The 22,650-nt window shown below is 45.4% G+C and overlaps 1 protein-coding gene across 1 annotated transcript in view; it reads right to left on the bottom strand.

Moving 5' to 3' along the window:
• Positions 1-22,650, bottom strand: part of KIF20B (kinesin family member 20B) — a 556,993-nt gene that overhangs the window by 98,704 nt on the left and 435,639 nt on the right. The window contains exons 28-29 of the mRNA XM_085621389.1: positions 21,762-21,911; positions 6,261-6,395 (exon numbers count right to left, since the gene is read on the bottom strand). Of these exons, the coding sequence (XP_085477515.1) occupies positions 6,261-6,395; positions 21,762-21,911 (285 nt within the window). The remainder of the gene's footprint in view (positions 1-6,260; positions 6,396-21,761; positions 21,912-22,650) is intronic.

The following is a 22,650-nucleotide window of genomic DNA, read 5'->3' as shown; positions in this document are numbered from 1 at the left end:
TACATAACTTAATATTTAAAAAACCGTACAAATTCACTTAAAAAACCATAGGTTTCACACACGTTATAGTTAGGAATTAGCATTTAAAAAACCTTGCAAATTCACTTAAAAAACCATAGGTTTCACACATGTTATAGTTAGCTGGACATTTCCCTCGTAAAAAAACAATGAAATTCTACCGTTATAGTTAGTCCAGGCAACTAGAACTCACGCGACCGCAATCCTCTGCTGATGACGTCAGATATTACATCACTGATTACATAGGTGTCTTTCTGAAAAATAAATATTTGTAATATATGTATAGCTAAAGATTAATGGAAGACGACATGGGTAAATAGGTGTCTAAATACAGTGATGTAATATCTGACGTCATCAGCAGAGGATTGCGGTCGCGTGAGTTATAGTTGCCTGCACTAACTAACGGGGGAATTTCATTGTTTTTTTACGAGGGAAATGTCCATCTAACTATAACGTGTGTGAAACCTATGGTTTTTTAAGTGTGTATATATATATATATATATATATATATATATATATATATATATATATATATATATATATATATATATATATATATATATATATATATATATATATATATATATATATATATATATACACACATATATACATATATATATATATATATATACATACATATACACACACGCATATATATTTATACACAGATTTTTTTTGTTTTCCCACTTCCTTAGGAGTGGAGTATAGGTGTGGCACGTAAGTTTTGTCCGCGTTTTCAAGGGCCTTTGCTCTTGAGAGATTCTCAAGTGTTATACAGGGAGGATATATACCTTTATCCTTGTCTTGTTAAAGGATGTCCCCACTCTCCAGGTTTTAGTGTTTATTTTTCCCCAAACCTCCGGACCATTGTTTTGAGTGCATAGTAGCCCTGTCTCTTATGTCTCCACCCTCAGTGACTAGGTTTCCTCCCTTCTGCTTCAGCATTGTCAGTAATATACTTACACTATCCGGGGAAACAAAATCACCTCCACCGAGGGCATAGGAAAAGGCCAGGGGATTTCAAAACAGAACCCACAGGCCTCATTGCTTGGCTTCCCTTATTCGTACAATGCAATATATTATTTATTATTTACAATGCATATACAACACTGGCCACATTCACAACATACACTTGGGATGTTAGCTTAAGAACCTTTATCATCAGTGGTTACACTGCTGAGCCATAAAAACAACCTAGAATGGGAGTAGGTAACAAAACAGGTGTAATATCAGATTGTGCACTGAGGAGACGGTCCCAGGCAATGTCAAATAACTCATTTTAGTGAGTAAAAAATAAATAATTACACTTTGTTTTTTCCACACCAACTACTCTTGTACAGCGTACAGACCCTTTACCAAGGTTGGCATACTCCAGACAATGTTCAAAATGGGCTGTCATTAGGTTGGCACAAAGCATGCTAGACTCTTAATGTTTAAGTGTTGTGTACACTCAAAGTTGAATGTTTTAAGCTGTCGCCTCAGATATGGAAGACATTGTACAAGGTTTTTTCTTCTTTTTATAGCCTACGTCCTCAGAATGCCTTCTACAGCTTACATCCTTAGATTGCTTGCTATCTCAGAGAGCCATTTCCCACTATACTCCTAAAACCCTGCATGAAAAACCAGAACTTGACTTTCGCTTGATTCCTTTCGGTTTGATTCTTCTTTTCTTCAGAGTGCCCTCTTCTTGCCTTCCATCCTCTGCATGCTTTCTATTTTTGAATATAGCCTGCTGTCTGTCTGCCTTAATCTCTTTTATTGCAACTCTGCAAAAGGCGGACACCTCATTCCATAGATCACAGCCTCATCTGCTTGAAAACCCTATCCCTGCAACCTAACATTACCTAATCTCCGCCAGCCTATCCATTTCACCAACTACTCACCTGAAACCACACAGCCCCCACTAATGATCATAATGATCTGATATCAATCTATCACAAAGTAACTGGAGTAAATGCATGCAATGTTTTTTTTTCTTGCAAGTACATAATCAATATTTAATCACTATTACCCACTAACCTTGGGCTCCAGAGTAGCATGCTACTTGCCTAAAAAGCACTTGGCTTCAGTATACTGGGCATTACAACACTTCTAAGGGTGTAAAAAATCATGATAGCTCTATGACCTGTTCTTATTTCTAATACAAAATCCAGCTTCAAAAATATACTCTGCAAGACATTTGCACTGCATCAGCCTTTATGATCGAGTCTCCTGGTGAAAAGAACCAAGTCACTCACTTGTGTACACACAGACACCTGAATTTGTTCAGGTTCTGAGGATGTAAATACTTGGAATAAATGAAAGTACACATAGAGACCTCTTGAAGGATTCTTGCATCCAGAGTACATTCTGGGAAATCTATTTCTCCAACTAGTATGAACATCCTGCAAGACTAGTACCTTTTCTACCAAGCCATCAGTCTCCCTACCTAAGGCATCTGGAGCATCCTTCACAGACTAGAATCTGCCCCGAAAGACCTGATATAGCTCACTGCAAACAAGGGAAACAAAGAATGGATATACAGCCACCCCCACACATAGGCACGCCACCCACTTGTCAACAGCACATTCGACCAGCTCGGCCTTTCCCGCTTCCTTTTTTCTGCATCTACCAGGACGTTATGTATAATAAGCAGACTTAATTCATACGGATACATCCGGGCGGAAGGGGATGGGAAAGCCCATACCCTGCACTTCAACATGCAAAGTAGCAACCAATGTGCAACATAAAACTGTAGACATCTTTCCTGGGGTTAGGGCAACTACAGGAACAGTCTCAATCGATATATAATATACACAATATAATTTTTTATTTTTTTATTTAAATGAAGCACCCCCTCACATCGCAATTATGGCGAGTCTGTGGTATTCTCGTTATTGAAAGATTCAAACTTTTTACAATCGTACAGGATATTTTAACCTACGATACCACCATCAGTTCTTTCTCTCAAGCTATTTTTCTAATTCCGAAAAAAGATAAGGACTTGGCAGAATGCAAAAATTATAGGCCAATATCCCTCATCAATACAAATTGCAATTTTCGTTTCTCCAATATTCTGGCCCTTCTTGCCAATTATCTAATTCCCACACTTGTCAGTATCGAACAGTCTGGCTTTGTCAAAGGGCGTAACATTTCTGACAATTCCCGCACCTTTTTGAATATTCACGGGGCTTCCCGTTACAAAACCTCCCTACCTTGGATGCCGAGAAGGCGTTTGACCGCGTTAACTGGCACTTTATGTTCAGAGCCCTTAAAGGGTACGGATTTGGACCCAGATTTCCCCAGTATGTTAAAATTCTTTACACTTCTTCGTCCACATCAGTTTTCACTAATGGTTTGAGTTTAAATATCCCCTTACCAAAGGAACCAGACAGGGCTGCCCCTTATTACCAATACTTTTTAATCTCGTTTTTTAACCATTTTTAGAATCTATTCGAAGATCTCACATTAAATTTACTGCATACGATGACGATATTTTACTCTATATTTCCAATCCTTATGCTTCAGTTCCTGAATTTCATCAGCTTTTATCTTGCTGTTCTGCTGTTTCTGGCTATCGACCTAACATCGAGAAATCTGAGGTAATGACAATACATTTTATCTAAAAGATACGTTTTGAAATGCTGGATTTCTTTGGAACGCTTCTAAAATTAAATGTTTCGGATATTTTTTTACTCCTCCCTCTTTTAAGGAGACTGTCAAAGCAAATACGGAGACTTTAAAACATAAGATTTGTACCTTGTCAGCTCAGTGGTCCCCTTTATAACTTTCATAGTGGGGTAGATTCGATATGAGTAAAATAATGTCCTTGCCTATCAACTTTTATTTACGAATGCTTCCTCTTCGACTACCTATTACTTTTTTCAGATTGATTGATGGTTTACTATCTAAATACCATCATCTGGTGTAGTCATTTTCCTAATTTTACTAAATATCATTCTGCTTTTACCCTTAAGCAGATTTGGTCTTCATTAGGTACTTCACCTCCCACCCAATTTGGCATTCCTCAAACTTTATTGATCTGTGCAGGCAATAGCGGTGGGGCTCGGGGTATTTCGAAGGACGATACTGAGGGAAAATTAAATAATTTCCCCTCAGCATCGTCCTTCGATATACCCCCCTACCCGGCCCCACCGCTGTTACCTGCGCGGTCCGCAGCTGATCCCAATATCACTATAGCTCATAAGGTTCTTAAATGGTCTCCTTGTTTGACCAATGGCCTTATATCACTATCTCAGCTCATTCAGGATAATCAATTCCTTTCACCGAAGAATTACACTAACGCTTTTGTATTCCTATGTCGTATCGAGCTAAATAGGTCATCCTCCTACATACTCTTAGACAAAACGTCAGACCATGCCTAGATTCCTTCTCAATCCCCCAACACTCACCCTCCTCCCCATGATTTTTCTATTGAGGTCAAGGCTCCCTTTTCAAAATAACACTATTGGCTAATAACAGTTGGAATTGCAAGGCTTCCTGTGCGGACTTTCTTCTTATGTCCAAATGTCTTCTCCTTTTGGAAGCAGGTTTGGCACAAACTGCCCCAACTGATTTCTATCACCACACCTTCTAGCATTGTTCATGTTTTTCTCGGTGGTTGTTCGGACATTTGGTCAGGTAACAAGGTTAAAGGAATGTTGGTCGATCGTCTCCTGGCGATGGCCTTTCAAGTTATTACCTCTAATTGGAAGAACCCTAACGATATATATTTTTTACTTGGTGGAACTTGTCATCATTATAGATTGGACACTCCTCATTCACCCACACTGCGAATAGCCATCAAAAGAGACATGTTATGGTTACCGTTACTTTATATCAAATCACAACACAATCAACATTAGAACTGTTAGGGCTTGTAAACCTCCATGATCCCTGATTACGTCCTTGTTTTGGCCGATTTCTTTTTTTCTTAGCCTTTTTCCCTGAAACTATCAGTTTTAGATTGTCCTTCTCCTTTTTATCCCTCCCCCTTTAATTAGAAATTCCAAAATTATATGAAATGTTATTTACTATACGTTTCAAATGTTGTTTCGCTGTATATATTTTGAGATATGTTGGACTTTGCTGAGTTGAAATTATTGCTTTTATACTATTCTTTCTTGCTTTGGATTATAACTTGTTCATATGTCATTGTTATGAGTTTTTTGTTTTTTTAACTATATGCACTCTTTCAAAATGCCCAATAAAGCTTGTATGTGCCAAAAAAAAAAAGAAAATAAAAAAAGACAAGCCATCACTCAGGGTGAGCATGACTTAATGCTCAGTGTAAGGAAACAGAATATTTGCAGGTTTACCCTGACTTTTTGCCCTCATTTTGACTGCTAGGTACTGATGTAATGAAGGAAATGCATTGAGCCCTGCTAAACAAGACTATGTCCATGTGCTCTGAGCATAAAATGGTGCATGTTTAATTGATCTCTCCAGTATAACTTTTTCGTTCTAGTGTCTGAATTCTTATAAAAATACAGTCTATATTTATAAATTGGTGTTTGATTTATTGTGTCATGTCGATTTCTTTTGCAATTGTTTTGGTGCTGTTTAAACGCTTCACCCTTGTTCCTCTGTGCAAGCCTTGCTGCTCAGTCGCATAGCTACTGAGGATTTAGCTGAGGGTTTTACAGATGAAACCTATTGGACCTAAAGGGGTTGGTAAGTGTATTTCACGGCGAAGTCACACAACAACACAATATAATTCATCCCAGTTTCTTCACAGTCAGTCAGTGGCAAGCAGACAGCGAGGCAGGCTCATATTTAGCTTCTGATGCCCTGCCATCCCACTACAGCTCACACATGTACACAATTCCACTGCATGTGATGGGGACAGAAGAGAAACTGTTCCACACACTGAGCAGGGATCTGTAGTTGGAAAGGAAAATGGTCCCGGGGGAAGGGCATAGTGTAGCTTTGGTGTGTCCTCAAAATCAGTACGGAAAGCCCTTACTGCTCAGTGCCCCAGACTAACCAAACAAAAAAAACAACTAAATCCTGAACAGAAGGGTCATATTTGCAATGATAGGGTAGCGTAGGGAAACTGGTATGCCACATATTTGACAATCACAGACGAAACTAGCTAGAATTTGAATAAAAGGAAGCAACATGTTTAAGAGGAGTACAAGTATAGATTATTTGAATAACTCTAAGCAAACAAATGGATAGAAAATATGACAGTTCATTAACTATTCTTAAAGTGCTGTAAATATACAGAACTGTGAAATGAACAGGGAACAAACACTAACCTCAGATTCATCAATGGAAGACATTTCACTAAATTGACTCGAGGAGTCGGATTTCGTTTGAATCGGAGTCTTAATATCGCTTTTCGGGATACACGGCGCAGGCATATTCCTGTTCTGAGACTGTTCCTCAAGTGCCTGGTAAAATAGACAGTGGACACAAGATTAAAACTAAATTCATAGCAGTATTTTAATGCGAGGGATGAAGCGTGAATTAACAGTTGCAAGTATTCAGCTGATGGAGCTGTAGGCTGCCTTTTTACAGTGACCAGAGATGACTACAATCACTGATAGAACACAATCCTCCAGTAACCATCAAAACACTACAAGCAGTCACAGAAGGATACTGCATCCAATGGCACACTGTGTAGCCCAGTTCTTGGCACTCTACACCTGGATCTACAGTCTGCTGAGCTGAATGAACAGAACATGATGCACCTCCACCCCTATGCGCTTCAAGACAGATGTAATGACTTTTGCATAATTAAGATTAACCACCAAATTAAAAAAGCACTAACAAATATGTGAAATATAGCAAATTTTTATAACAAGTTTGAGGAAAATGTTTTTAAGTGCTGAGTAATCCACTTATAAAAATGCTTGTGCGCACACAAAAAACCCACATGTACTTTGTACTACTAGAGTATCTAAAGACATATTGATGTGCAAAAATACTGTGAACTGAATACTACCAAGCTATCACAACAAAAGAACATGGATAAGAAAGTACAGATTTGCCATAATTGACTTCACATCCATGCACCTTAAAAGTATGAGATACATACATATAGAAATTCATTGACAAAAACCAAAGGTTACAGGGACATTACACTTCGGTTCTGAATTTACACACACAAAACCACAGAAATTCTGCTGTTACGAGTTATTTCAAGTAACTATAACTCGTTCCTAAAGATAACTATAACTTGCGCCCAGAACGGTTTTGTGCGGTCAAGGTAGAACAACACTTTCTTTAGCTCCAGCTGGTGAAGTCACTCCTCTTCCTTAGAGGGATCAGGCGCAGCATAAAAAGTAGACAAGTTGACGGACTGGCCTACATGGAATGGGATTACCACCTTCAGGAAGAAGGATACTTGGGTCCGAAGGACCGATTTGTATGGGAAGGAGGAGACTTATGAAGGCTCAGATGACAATTCCTGTAGTTCACAGACCCATCGGGGCAGATGTAATTGCCACCAAAAAGGCCATCTTGATGGTGAGAAGCCTAAGATGGCAAATATAAAGTGGCTCAAAAGGAGCACACATTAGGAAGGTGAGAATCCACTTAAGGTCCCACTGAGGCATAATGAAGGGAGCTAGAGAAATAAGTGTTGTAAACCTTTGAGGAACCTATTTTAAACAGGGGACTTGAAGATGAAAGGCAGATAATTAACGATTCAACCTGCCCAATGCACAGTTTTGCTGGGCCAGGGTAAGCATAAAAGGGAGAACTTGGGAAAGGGATGCAGTTAAGGGTTCAACCTGTTTGGCTGTACACCATGCCACAAACCTGTTCCAAAAGCCAGCGTATATAGTCTTGGTGGAGGGACGCCGGGCTGCCAAGATAATACTGCACACTTTGGGTAAGGACAAGGTGGCACTGTCTGGCTAATTTAGAGATAGCCACAATAACAGTAAATTATTAATTCAATATAAATTGAAAATGATTATAGCTTTCTGGGCCTGAAACAGTCCGAACTGTCACACTTGGAGTGCACTGGTTAGTATTTGTGTTACTATCATTGGTAGAGAGTGATTGTAATATATATATCTATATATCTATATTTATATCTATATCTATATCTATATATATATATACATACACATACACACACACACATATATATACATATACAGTCCAACACCCACTCAAGGAAAAAAATGAGCGCCCGACATATGCTAGGGCAACACCAGGGTTTATTCCATATTCACGGAGGCATGCAGAGAGTCCAAAGGGTTCTGGAAACGCCAGGCAGACGGGTTTCAGCATTCCTGCTTTCATCAGTGCCGGTTTCAGTTTCCACGCAGAGTCTCTGGCTGGGGGGTGTGTTATGGGTCTTGTAACGCTCTCATTGGCTCTGTGTTTGTTCCGCCCCCTACTCGCAGCTGTAGTGCATCCAGCATTCCAAGATGGGACCAGAGGCATGCTGGTCAATAGAGTCCAAGCGGCAACCCGTAAAGTGAAGGGCTGTCGAACACCAAGTGGTGTGTCTCGTAGACCTTTAGTTTTCCGATCCCACCTTCGTCGATGTACTAACTGGAACCCAGTGTTACCCCTGCAGTAAAATACTGCATCCTCTCTCCCCTTATGCGGCGCATCAAAACAAATGTTTTTGAAGCCGCTTAGGGGGGGTGACACGCTGTAGAAACATACAACGTCCAAAGGTGCTGGCTCGCGTGTCACACCAGACCGAGAGGGCATGTCGGTAGCCGGTGATACGCGAGCCAGCACCTTTGGACGTTGCCCCGGGGACCGCCACCCCCTAGGGCTCTAACATAATATAGGTGGGAGGCTCACAGCCCCCCCGCAGCCCCGGGGACTGCCACCCCTGGGGCTTCTTTAAAATGGGTGGGGAGGGGCTCTCAGGCCCCCCCAGCCCCGGGGACCACCCCCCCGGGGCTTCAAAACATTTGGTGTGTGTGTGGGGGGGGGGGGGTGTGTTGGGGGGTCTCTTAGGCCACCTCAGCCCCGGGGACCGCCACCTCCCGGGGCAACTTCAAAATGTGGGAGGGGGCCGGCGGCCCCCCTCCTGGAGCCTTGTATAGGCCCTGGGGACCGCCACCAGCAGTGTCCCGGGGTGCCCACCCCCCGGAACACTGTAGTTTGCAATGACAGGGCGGGAGCCTCGCGGCTCCCGCCCTGTCATGGCAAATTGCTTTGCTTTATTGAAGCAAGAGCAGGGAAACCTGCTCTCGCTTCAATGAAGCAAAGCAGATGACACTGACCATGTCATGAATGATGTAATATGTGACATCATCAGCAGTGGATTGCGGGTGCGCGAGTGAAATGTCCAGCTAACTATAAAACCCCTAAAACCTATTGTTTTTTCAGAAAATTCAGAAATTCACTGAAAAAAACCATAGGTTTCAGGGGCGTTATAGTTAGCTGGACATTTCCCTCGTACAAAACCCTAGAAATTCCCCTGTTATAGTTAGTTCAGCTAACTATAACTCGCACCCTTGCAATGCACTGCTGATAACGTCACATATTACATCACTCGTGACATGGTCAGTGACATCACTGATGACATCTCAAATGACATCACTGATGACATCACTGATGACATCACTGATGACATCACTGATGACATCACTGATGACATCACTGATGACATCACTGATGACATCACCGATGACATCATCCAGTGACTGTGTTTCTATAAACTTTAAATATGTTTATTATATATAGGGAAAGGCATATTGAAGAATGAGTGAGTGTATAAGTGTGCACCAAAGGGCCACCAGAATCCCCCCAGCAGAGCCCAAGCTGTACAACAGCTACCACTACCTCACATAGGGTTTGTTAAGTCCCAAGACATGGGAACCCTCTTTGGAAGAACTTCCGCAACAGAGGAAAAACAAAAGCCACAGGTAAAACACCCCGCAAACGGCTTGACAATCAGCCCAAAGAAAAACAGAAGGCCTAATCTCCGGGCCAAGTCTGCATAACAGTTCCAGCAAAACACACACCACAGTGAACAAGGGCCGTCCAGCAGCCAACATTGTCAAAGTCCCTACAAGGAGGACTCAATGGCCAGAAAACACACTCCAACGCAAGTCGACCGTCCCAAGAAAGACCAGAACCAGCTCAACTCCTCAATCACTGAGGAGGAGAAGGGGGAGGAGGAGGGGTATACGGGGGAGGAGGAGGACGGAGCCCCGCCAGGAACCTTTGGATGGCGGAGTCAGCTGGGGCATGGACCAACAGGCTACTATCAAATGGGAGATCAATGAGCCTCTCCCGAATATTTTCGGGGAAGACTCCGTCCCGAAGCCAAGCATGGCGACTGAGAGCGATAGAGGAAGCCATGGCCCGGCCCAGTACCTCTGAGATGTCCAGAGCGGAGTGAAGGATAAACGCCGCTAACTCCCGGCCATCCAAGGCATAACGCCTTAAGTCCACCTGAACAGTCTCCTGAGAAGCTGCGGACCCCAAAGACTCAACCAAGTCCCACAGACAAGAGGAGGCCCTAGCCAGGACACACAAGGTGTTCAGGGCCCGCAGGGCCGCGCTGGTCGAGGCAAGCATGTTGCGCCCCCAAGAGTCCAGCCAGCGGGCCCTTCGGGGAGGGCGGAGCTAACAGCGGCGACAGGGAGGGAAAGGCAGTCCTCAAAAGAGGACTGGCGGCAGAGGGGTTTGAGGGAAAGACACACAGGGTCAAGGGGCACCGGAAGGTGCCGGTGTAGAAGGTGCTGAGGCACCAGATCCCCTGAGGCAGGATGCCCCCAAGCCCCCGTCAGGGACGAAAGGAGCGAACCCTCAAAGGGAAGCAAGATCGCCCTTCCACCAGAGCCCTGGTGGAGAACGTATAGTTTCTTACCTGTCGGTGTAGTTTTGCAGCTTGAAGACTTTCTGGATTCACTATGCTGTGCATTATTCGGCCATCTAGTGGTTGGGTCCGGAATTGTAGTATTTCTTCTCTTTTTTTTCGTGGCCCAGGTGGGCGTCGACATTCCACCGATTGGTGTCCTTCGTGACGTCGACGCGCTTCCTCCGGAAGCTCCCACCTTTGGTCGCCATCTTCGGATTCCTTTTTCTTTCTTTGTTTTCTTATTTAATCCTTGTAAAGTCTTTTCACCTTCTAACCCCCTTTATCCTCCTGTCTCATCTTTCTGGCGGAGGAGGGTGGGTTCGCTAGTGAATCCAGAAAGTCTTCAAGCTGCAAAACTACACCGACAGGTAAGAAACTATACGTTTTGCAGCGTGAATCTTTCTGGATTCACTATGCTGTGCATCGATTTTGTATCGGTTTCACCTCATAGTGGTGGTTGGGTGGAAGAGGAGCATTGGTTACTGAAAATGTGTTGCAAGACCTTCTGTCCCACTTGCGCTTCTTTGTTCATTTGGATATCCACACAGTAGTGCTTGGTGAACGTATGCACTGAAGACCATGTTGCCGCTTGGCAAATGTCTTGGATAGGTGTGTTTGCTAGAAACGCAATTGTTGCTCCTTTCTTCCTTGTTGAGTGAGCATGAACTGCTCCTTGTAATGGCTGAGCTGCCCGTTTGTGGAAGAGCAGAATGGTTTGTGCAATCCATCGTGCAATGGTATTTTTGGTAACAGGTCGTCCAAAAAAACTGCTGGCGAAGGATACAAAAAAGTGCTTGGTTTTTCTGCACTCTTTCGTCCGTTCTATATAGTGCATCACTGCCCTCCTGGCGTCCAGTGTGTGTGTCAGGCTTTTTCTGTGCTCGTGGACGTTTTTTGGAAAAAAACTTGATATTTGAACTGTTTGGTTGATGTGGAACTCTTTGGCATGAAATGCGGGTCCGTTCTCATGACAATCCTATCACTGTGTATTTGTAGGGAGGGTTCTTGGAGCGTTAACGCTTGCAATTCACTTACTCTTCGTAGTGATGTGATAGCCACTAGGAAGGCTGTCTTTAGTGTGAGCATATGCAGTGTAGCTTTGTGAATAGGCTCAAATGGTGCTTTCATCAGTTGTGAGAGCACTACATTGAGGTTCCATGCTGGTGCTGGCATTCTGCCTGGAGGAGCGATCCTTTTTACACCTTCTGGGAATCACTTTACCACCGGTGATGTGAAGAAACTTTTCACTGTTTCTCCTCTTGTGTAAGCCACAATTGCCGCTAAGTGGACCCTTAGGGACTTGTAGCCTAGTTTATTTTGCAGTAGATGCGTCAAGTATCTTAGTACTGTTGATTCCTTAGTAATCTTTGCTTGCAGATTTTCTCTAATGCACCATTCGGTGAATCTCTTCCACTTTGCTACGTAGCACTTTCTTGTGGTCGGTCTTCTTGCCTCTGAGTACCGCCATCGTACTTGCCGGTAATTTGAGGTGTGCGAACTCTAGGTCCTCAGGAGCCATGCAGCTAGGCCGAGGCTTTCTGGTTGTAGTACTCTTCCTTTTTGCATTGTTAGCAGGTCCTTCCTGGCGGGGAACCTGTGTGTGTGCGTTTGTGACATATCCATGATTTGTGAGAACCATGTTTGCCTAGCCCATTGGGGTGCTATCAGGATGAGCGTCATGCTGCTGAACCTGCACTTGTTCAGCACTCTGCAGTAGTGGTATTGGTGGAAAAGCGTATGCAAATGTCCCCGACCAGCTTATCCATAGCGCATTCCCCCGGGACTGTTCGCACGGTACTCTGGATGCGAAGTTTTGGCATTTTGGTGTGTTACAAAGAGGTCTATTTGTGGAGTCCCCCATTTGTGGAATACCTTCTGGATTTCCTGTTGGTTGAGCTCCCATTCGTGGGATGCTGACGTCTATCTGCTGAGCCAGTCTGCCTCTACATTGTCCTTCCCTGGTAGATGTATTGCTAACAGGTCTATTTTTCTGGGGATTGCCCATCTCCATATTTCCTGCGCTAGCCGGGAGAGTGTCACTGAATGTGTCCCTCTTTGCTTATTGATGTAGAATATGGTAGTTGTGTTGTCTGTTTGTATCAGTACTCCGTTCCCGTACAGCAGTTTCTGAAAGGCCTTTAAGGCTAGGAACACTGTCTTGAGTTCTAGGTAGTTGATGTGCTTTATTGCATCCTGATGTCCCCAGAACCCCCTTACTTTGAGGTGGTTTGTGTGCGCTCCCCACCCCTTCTGGGAGGCGTCTGTAGTAATGGTTACAGTTGGAGTTGGTTGTGTGAATGATCTCCCCTTTGCTAAGTTCTTTTGGTTCCACCACGCTATTTCTTGCTGTACTGTTTGTGTGACAACCACTAGATCCTCCCAACTCCCTGTCGCTTGTGACAATTGCTGCTGGATCCATTCTTGGAACGGCCTCATTTGTAGACGAATATTTGGTACCAAATTTATGCATGACACCATCATCCCCATCAGTTTGCTCACAGTCCTCACTGTCAGAGCTTGCCCTTTGCAGAAAAGATGTGTCTCCTTGCATATAGCCCGAGTCCTCTTTGCACATGGAATCACCGTGCATTGTATGGTGTTGATTACTGCTCCTAAGAACCTCTTCATTTGTTCTGGTTCTATTGACGTCTTCTCCCAATGGATCGAAAACCACAGTTGGGCCAGCGTCTGTAACACTATATGTATGTGCTTCCTGCACCTGTGGTATGAGCTTGCTTTTACCAGCCAGTCGTCGAGGTATGGGTATACATGTATCCCCTTCCTCCTTAAGTGTGCTGCTACTGCCGCCAGACATTTTGTGAAGACTTTCGGTGCTGAATTTAGCCCGAAAGCTAGCACTGTTCTGTGCCTATTGTAAACCTGAGAAGGTGTTTGTGTTTGCTGTTGATGGGGATGTGCAAGTAGGCGTCCTTTAAGTCTATAGTTGCCATGTAGTCTCCTCCTTGTAGTTGAGGTATCACCTTTTGGAGGGAGGTCATCTTGAACTTTTGAGTCTTCATGTACCTGTTTAGGAATCTGAGGTCTAGAATTGGATGTAATGTTCCGTCTACCTTTGGTATGAGGAAGTAGGTTGAGTCCTTTGTTTTTGTGGCACCATTTCTATGGCTCTTTTCTTTAGCAGTTCTCTTGCTTCCTCCCTCAAGTGTGTCAGCTCTTTTGTTGTGCGCACTCTGACCTTTGGCCTTCTGTTTTGCGGTGGCCTTTCCATGTCTATACAGTACCCATATTGTATGAGGTTTAATATCCATTTGTCTGATGTTATTTTCATCCACTCCTGGAGGAAGAGTCTTAATCTGCCTCCTACCGGTGATGTGTGTTGGAGGAGCTTTTGAAGTTCTTATTTTTTGCTGGTTTTTGTCTGGTCTCTTTCTGCACTTCCTGAGGTCTCATCCAGGAGTGCGTTTTTCCTTCTGGTGAGTCACTTTCCTGTGGGAGGCTGACTTCCCCTCTGGCCGTTACCCCTTCCTCAGCCGTGCACTCGAAAGGATTGTCCTCGGGGCTGGTACTGCCAGTTTTGCTACTGCTGTCCCTGGTTGCCCCCTTGATACCTCTGCTGGGTGGTTTGGTGTGTTTCCCCAGGCTGATGATTTCCCCTGCCTATAGGTCTCCTGGAAGGTGTTCCTCCTCTCATACCTTGGAACTGCAGCACCCTCATAGATCTACCTGTTTCATTATATTTCTTCAGCTGGTTCAACCTTTCATCAACTGGTGCTCAAAACAGTTGTTCCCCGTTGAAGGGTGTGTTGAGGATGTTGTTTTGGACCTCATTCTTGAACCCTTAAATTCTTAACCAGGCATGTCTTCTTTCTGTGATCCCCAGCATCATCTGCCTGCTCAATGTCTCTGCTGCTTCCAGGGCTGACTTTAAACATGTATTAGCCATGTTCTTCCCTTCTTCTACCAGATGGCTTGCTCTTCTCTGGTATTGTTCTGGTACGTGCTTGAGGAGTTCTCCCACTTCTTCCCAGTGCTGGTATGCGTGTCTGTTGATGAGCGCATTGGAGTGGGCGATGCGCCATTGTATGGCTGCACTTCTTTCCATCTTCCTACCTATCATGTCCATCCTCTTGCTTTCTTTGTCTGGTGGAGGGCCAGAGTTTGTGGGTATATTTGCTCTTTTCCGAGCTGTGGATGTAATGATGGAGTCGGCTGGTACTGACACTCTGATGTACATGGGGTCCTTCAAAGAGTGTTTATATTTTTTCTCTGCTTGTGGAGTCACAGCTCTACACATGGCAGGCTCTTTGAATGCCTCCTTCCCCTGGTCCAGCACACTTGGGAGCATGGGCAGGAACTGGCTTTTAGTCTGTGAAGGCAGCAAGGTCTCCAAGAGGAAGCAAGTCTGGGGTTTCTCTTCCTCCAACTGCACTCCATACGTCTCAGCCGCTCTTTGATGACTTGATTGTAGATCCCTATGTCGTCCGGCGGCGAAGGCCTCGACGGATATGAATCTACGCCCTCTTCTGGTGATTGGGCGTATAGATCTTCCCACGGCAAGTCGTGAGCCTCCGAAGAAGTCGACTCTTGGTAAGTCTCATCTTCTTCCCCTTCGCCTGTCCCGTAGTACAGGTCCTCTTCCTGTTCCTTTCCAGGTTCAGGTGTGTTCGGCGCTTTGAATTCCTAGACGCCTTTTTCTGTTTCGGGTGTAGTCTTCGACGGTATGCGGTAGAATTTTAGCTTTGTCGAAGTCTTTCTTGCGTTGCAAGATGTTAGCCATTTCTTTTCTTCTCCATCTCGGTCGCGTGATCGGTTTCGATGGCCTCGACCTTCCTCTTCGCGGTTATCGACGTCGAAACCTATCTCGGGCCTTCGCCTTTCGACATCGAAGCCTCTTTTCCGTGGCTGCTCTTCGGCGCCTTTCCCATGTCTTGGGATTTCGCCGCCTGGGGGTCCTTCTCAGAGGATCCGACGGTCTGTTTGTCTCTGGATGCAGTGGTCGACGTCGAGCGCATTGACGGCCCTGTTCCTTTCGAGGACTTTGGCTCGCCTTTGCGAGTATCAGTGGAGGGTTTAGGGTTCGACGACTTACCTCCTTCGATGTTTTCTTTTCAACCTCGACGACCACGACGTCTTCGGGTCCTTCTGCTAAGTTGTCTTCCTCTCCGCTGGAGAGTCCCAAATCTTGTAGCGACGGGGACATCCCCTGCCCCTGCATGTTGTAGTTTGCTCTTCTCTGTCTCTCCCTTACTCTGAATGTCTTTGGGTTGAACGTTGCACAGGCGATGCAGTCCTCGCTTCGATGGTCGAGAGGCAAGCAGAGATTGCAAACCGGGTGTTGGTCCCTTTGCGCGTACTTGTGGTGGCAGTTTGCGTAGAATTTGAACGGAGTCTTGTCCATCATCGCGCCCAGGGAGCCCCCTGTATGCGCATTCTCCTTCAAAAACGTTGAATTCTTCGAAGTTCTCTGAACTGTAGTAGAGTTTCTTCTTATTTGGTCTCCGGTGTCTTCCCCGGTGATATATTCCAATCTTTCGTCGATTCTTCTCTCCAAAGTTGTTGGAGCTCCTTCCTGTTGATCCACACCCAACGGCGGAAAAAAGAATCTGAAGATGGAGACCAAAGGTGGGAGCCACGAAATTTAATTTTTTTTAAAAAGAGAAGAAATACTACAATTCCGGACCCAACCACTAGATGGCGGAATAATGCACAGCATAGTGAATCAAGAAAGATTCACGCTGCAAAACCTCCAAGAGATAATCCGTCAGAAAATGAGCAATCTGGTCACCCATGCGCAGAATATCCACAGCCGTGGACATCGCGTGAGCAAAGGCTGCACCCGCCTCTGTAGGGCCCCGAAAGCAGCTCCTCCGTGGGCGACGGCTGCAGACTAAGGCGGCCGTGCCCCAAGCCAAGCGGAACGGGCAGGGGCCAGACCTGGAAGGCAGGAGGAGCCGAGGAATAGGGGACCTGCCGCTCCTCCGGCGAACACTGGCCTCAGAAACGGCGGGGAGCCACCCTTCGACGAAGCCTGTGAAAAAGACACCACTCGGCAGCCAGTCTCCGGGGAGGACGACACCAATATTCAGGCCGCCTCTGGAGAAGAGGGAGCGTCCGAAGACTAATCTGCAACTCTATGCCAGTCAGGAGCTGTAGAGTCCGCCGCCTGAGGCAGAGCGGTAACGCCAGTCTGCACCGAAGGAGACGCTGGATAGGGCTCCTCGAAGTCACACTGCGCCGGGGACCGGAGCGGGACGGAGTCGCAGTGGACAAGGGGCGGTGTCAGAATGGCGCCGACTCGTTCGCCTCTGAGGCAGCCGCCTGTGTAGAGGGTCCAGCCTTTGCCGAAGGAGACGCTGGATAAGGCTCCTCAAAGTCACACTGCGCCAGAGACCGGAGCGGGCCCGGAGTCGCAGTGGACAAGGGGCGGCGGCGGAATGGCGCCGACTCGACCTCCTCCGAGGCAGCTGCCTGCGTGGAGGGATGAGAAGGACCAGCCTTGGCCCAGGATACAACAGAGGAGGTCCGGTGAGCCACGCGACCCAACCTCCGACTCGCCCACTGACAAGGCAGCCGCCTGCGTGGAGGGACGAGAAAGCCCCAGAGGAGGGCGAGGGGTGCGCGCCCAGCCTCGACCCAGAGCGGGACGAGGAGAGTCCAGTGACCCCTGCGGCGGCGCCCGGTCCAGCAGCCGCCGGCGCCGTAGCAGCGTCACCTCGGCCTTAGACACCTTGTCAAGGAACCGAGAGGGGCCCGGGGATGCGACCCGAGCCCCGGCGACACCACAGGGACTACCGCAGGAGTTTGCGGCGAGGCAGAGACGCCGTGACGTGAAGGAGGGAACCCAGAGAAGCCGCACCCCAACAGCACCACATCCTCCAAGCCTGGATCCGACCCAGTCGGCGCCGAGGCTGCCGCGGAAGACCCCGCGCAAGGCAAGGGACCCGCTGACGCCCCAGGAGGGGAAGGAGGAGGAGACGCCAGCGAGGCCTGCAAAGCTGCCGTGTATGTCTCCATCTGGACTCTCGATGCTCCATCACCGAGAAACGGTGGGTAGGAGGACACGCGGGACCGCATCACCCGCGGAGAGTCCACGCCCCGGCAGGCCGAAACCTGGCCCCCGGGGACAGACTGCGACACTTACCTACTGGTGAGCGTCGCTCACGCGACATCAGGGAAGGGCGATGACGACGACCATGGCCGTATCTGAAGCCGTCTGCCCAGGCTGATCGAGGGGAGCAGGTCGACCTGGAGAGATGCGCCGAGAGAAGTTTTATTCGGCGCTCCCGCCGCGACTTCGGCTTCAACTGTTGGCAGGCCTCACGATCTGCGGTGCCGTGATCCTCCCCCAAACACCACATACAAATGCGATGAGGGTCCGTCGCCGACATAAGACGCCCACACGACGCGCAAGCTTTAAAGCCCAAAGGCATTTGCACACTGTTCCAAGAAGGACAATGATGAGGAAAAAAGGGTCCGAAACAGGCCTGTACCAAGACTGGATTCGCGTAGCACGCGGAAAAGGAAAAAACTGACGTAGGCGCGCTGGGGTGGGGTTTATGTGACCTCGCTGACGTCACGTACGCGGACGCCTGGGCGGAGTCGCGTGGTATCACCCCGCACCCTGGCGCGCAGGGATGCTGTGGCAAAAAGTTTCTGGATCCAGTCTCACGCCTGGGGATAATTCTACGTGAAGGAATTTGCGGCTTGTAGTCTCTATTAGATATAGGAGACAATGTTAGAAAAGGGTGTTCTATGGAACCATAATCAAATCTTTCTGTATATTGCCAAGCAACGAAACATCGGCGGTGTTAAGAGCGAAAAGTCCAATACAGGGTTCTGCTTGTAAGATCCAGGGAAACCACTTATCACAGACAATCAAGAAGCTTGTCCACAACACTTCAGAAGGAAGTAGACAGAGAAAGAAGCTTCAACTGCACACAGAGAGACACTCCATATTTTGCACCACAGCCATGCCCCCAATATTTTCAGGTCGGGGGGTCCAAAAATATTGCTCCAAATACAGAATCAAAGTCAAGAGAGCAAAGCAGCACTACCATAGTAGGTATTTGATATGGCACTATTTTGTGGTGCCAGGAGACCGCAGCATTCAAAAAGATCACACATATTCCTGACCAAAAAGCAAAGGCAGTGGAATCAGTCTGGTGGTTAACTTGACAAAGAGATCCAGTAACACTCTTGAAAAAGAAGGAAAACTATAAGTCCCTCAAGGAAAGCAAGGGCAGAATAACGTCTGAGTTCCAAATACTGAAAAAAGGCGCCTAGGGGTTTGAACAATGGTATAGAGGTAAAGGCCCCAGCAACCGTAGTGGAAGCCTGTACATTTCAACTCCTCAGATATGGACGTGTATAACCTGAAACACAGAGGCAACAGTATCTAATGCCACAGACGTGTGGGCCGTCCAAATGAGTTAACAGAAACAACCTGGTTGTGGAGGGTTGGTCAAAACTCTCAAGATAACAAATAGTGGGTCAACTGTGGTACAAGGGGGACCGTAAAAACCTGTCTTGGCAGAAAAAACCCCAATGTGACGTCTCGAGGAGAACAAATGGAAAAGAGTATAGAGTGGCACCATCCAGAGAGGCTGCTCAGTCTTGAATCCATACCACCACACCCAATGGAAAATATTGGCTGATGCACCACAATAATATAGCAACTGGAGAGAACAGGTAGACCAGATGCCTGCCATCAGCAGATGCTTTAGGACAAATACTCTATCAAGATACTATACCAGAGGCTATAAGATGCCTCAGAAAAGCCCCTAAGAAACAGATATCAGGAAAATAAGTAGTACCAAAGAGTACCACACCTGAGCAGTAGGTAGCTACACTGCACCCATCTACTCTAAGCAAGAATGAAAAAAAATAATGTTCTACCTGCCTTTTTTCTGCTCCTTCTCACACAATGCACTCAGACTCCTATGCCTCACCCTCAAATTAAGGGCATCAATAGAGTAACCAAACAATGAATTGGTTTCAAATACAAGTTCAAATCTTGGAATGTGTAAGTGTTTAAGTGCCAATCGCAGTTGAGCTCATACTTCTCCTTAGTGGATGATTAACTCTAGGTAAAGGGCCCCAGGCCAAAGCCATTGTGAACCTAAAAAGAGCTTGATTTTGTTGGGATTTCTATCTTCAGAGCTGTCCGTTTAATTGGAAAACACTGAACAAGTTTTGTCAATGCAAAACATAAAACCACTCTTTTGAAAAGAGCAAAAATACAAGAAAATACTACAGGGGAGTTTGTGCAGCTCAGATCACATACAAAAAGGCTACGCTCACAGCACAGACCCTACTGCTCTGTACCTCCATTTCACCTGCCATTGACTAGAAAGTAGTTTCTTTTAGCAGACCCAATGAAAAAACTATTTCTGCCATTTTGGACGTGTATTTTTGTATGAAGAATGCGGTTATTACACGGAAATGTTTATTTTCCATGCCAAACAAGAATGAAATACAGTAACACAGAAGGATACTAAATCCTGTGTTTCATAGCTCTGTGCTGCTGGAAGAAGTTAAGACATATTCCACGCTTCAAAACACAAAAGCTCTCCACTTAATTGAGCTATATTACAGCAACTGCCATTAAATTAAAACGCCTTCAAATCCACAACAGTATTGTAAAGTATCGGTAAGCAGAGATTCACAATAACTTTACTCCGAGTCTCTCCATATCTCCAACTAGAAGATTTATATTGATGTTGCTGGTTCAATGGTTTCCTACTTTTTAAATAAATATCAGGTAAAATGATGGCATGAATTTAATGCACTTCAATTTTCAACGCACTGCAAAGAATACAAAGTTAAGAACTTCTAGAAGATAAAATAACAAATCTGAACTAGAGACCAATGTATTGAAAAAGGAGTGAAGAGCTAAACTGCACAGCTTTGCAAAAGGATTGTGGTTATGCAGAAATTGTTTAAAGGATTGTCATTATGCACCAATAAATAGCACTCTTGAATGAATACAGTCAACTGCTGGCTAGAAAATGAACATTTATGTAGTGGTCATCAGATACTCCATTTCATGCACAAAAATGCATCTATTCCAGGGTCACCAAAACCTTGGAAAAGCCAGCTAAAGCCCGGGACAAGGCCCAAAAGATACACTGAGAAACGTATCCCCGGGGAGCTCTGGAAATATTAGGATGGAATGGAGGCACATTTTTTATTAGATCCACTGGTAAATGACTACGTGGGGGCACAATGCCACAAACAATGACGTGGAAAAATCCTACAGGGCTCAAACACCCAATTGCCCCTCAGCAAAGCCCAGAATGTAGACAAGACACGCACCCTAGAGGTGATGTCAGAAACGAGTTCACATGGACAACTAAGCTAAAGAATAAAATGCAGAACAGAAACACAACAAATGAGTTCCTGTGTAGGACACGGCTGGATCCCATTGGTGAAATAATCTGCGCTCAAAACATCACTCTACTAGGCCCTCAGGCGGCAACCTGACTCAGAACCATCTGTGGCACCTTACTTGTGTAAGTTATTCGGCCCAGTGTGGCCTTCAAAGAACGCAGAAAGTTAGACTCTACAAGGTACCTAAAGTTGAAAGACTAGGTAACAATGCAGGATCGAATGAAAAGAATGGTGCGTTTCACCGCAACCTGTGCGAGAGTTGTACAAAAATACCTGCATATTAAACTGCACGGAGGAAGGGACTCTGGGGATCTGGAAGAACATGGAGGGGGTGAGCCTGAGCGGGACAGCTTCCAAAAGGGTCTCATAAAAGAGAATGGAAGCATCCATAAAAAAATTATTTTAGCTTGAAATAAAATCAACAAAATTATGTTTTTGCTGTAAACCAGGATATACATTTCGACAAGTTACCCAGATAATCTGGCCCTCTCCTACAGAATACTGTGTGAGAAAATTGGCAAACGCAAAAAAGCAAGATTAACAGGGTAGACCGGGAAATATTCTCCAGAACAGAAATCTTAATGACAGGAGAAGGCAGTGAGATTTGCATTTACATTGTTACCTTTTTTGGAGTAACCAGCGTTTTGGCTTCAGGTACATGCATAGAGCGAAGGGCAGGCGAAGTTGTAGCTTTCAAATGATCAGCAGGATGTGCCGATTCTTTGAATTTTTCGGCCTGGGTCCTCGCAGAATCGATCACATTTTTGGGTTCCTGTTAGGACAAAACGTACATTGATTTAGGTTTATCCGCGAAATGCTCATTTTGAGTCTACTGCGGTATCACACAAATTAGTTCACCCAGGATGCACATTTATTTGCCAACACTACATAAACTTGTTAACAACTATTCAGATACCTATAAACTAATACAGCTTCCTAGATCATTTTACTGGTAAAGAACAAAATACTTATGCAAAGAGAAAGTCATGAAATGCTACCTCCCCAGATCTTCACCCTGCTAACATTCTTGCTCTTCAATGTCACCCCTTGAAGCTTTTTAAAAACAGCACACAGTTGAGACTACTCCTATATGTAAAGCCACAAGCCCACCTCTCCCCTGCCTTCAGGACCCTACATTGGTTATCTGATGCCAGAGGATCCATCTTCAAGTCCCTTTGTATCACCCACAAAGCAATACATGGAACAGGGTAACTCTTCATCAGCAATTAATCATCAAATACATTCAACATAGGAACGTCCGCTCAAGATTGGCACCTCGCCTCAAACTCCTATCATATAAGAAAATGACCATAGGTGGTACATCTTTTTCTGTTCAAGCAGCAAAACTATGGAATTCATTACCCCCAAACATAAGATCCACGAATAACTATTATTTTCAAAAGAATACTCAATAGTTGCCTCTTTCCTACAGAACTACCATACTCAAACACTAATGTACAGCATATCCCAGCGTATGTAAAAATGTATCATTTGAATACATGTATGCTTCT

Source organism: Triturus cristatus, chromosome 1_2 (assembly GCF_964204655.1).
Source record: "Triturus cristatus chromosome 1_2, aTriCri1.1, whole genome shotgun sequence".
NCBI lineage: Eukaryota > Metazoa > Chordata > Amphibia > Caudata > Salamandridae > Triturus > Triturus cristatus.
The sequence above is the reverse complement of the archived record's forward strand: the minus strand, read 5'-3'. Positions and strand labels throughout refer to the sequence as shown.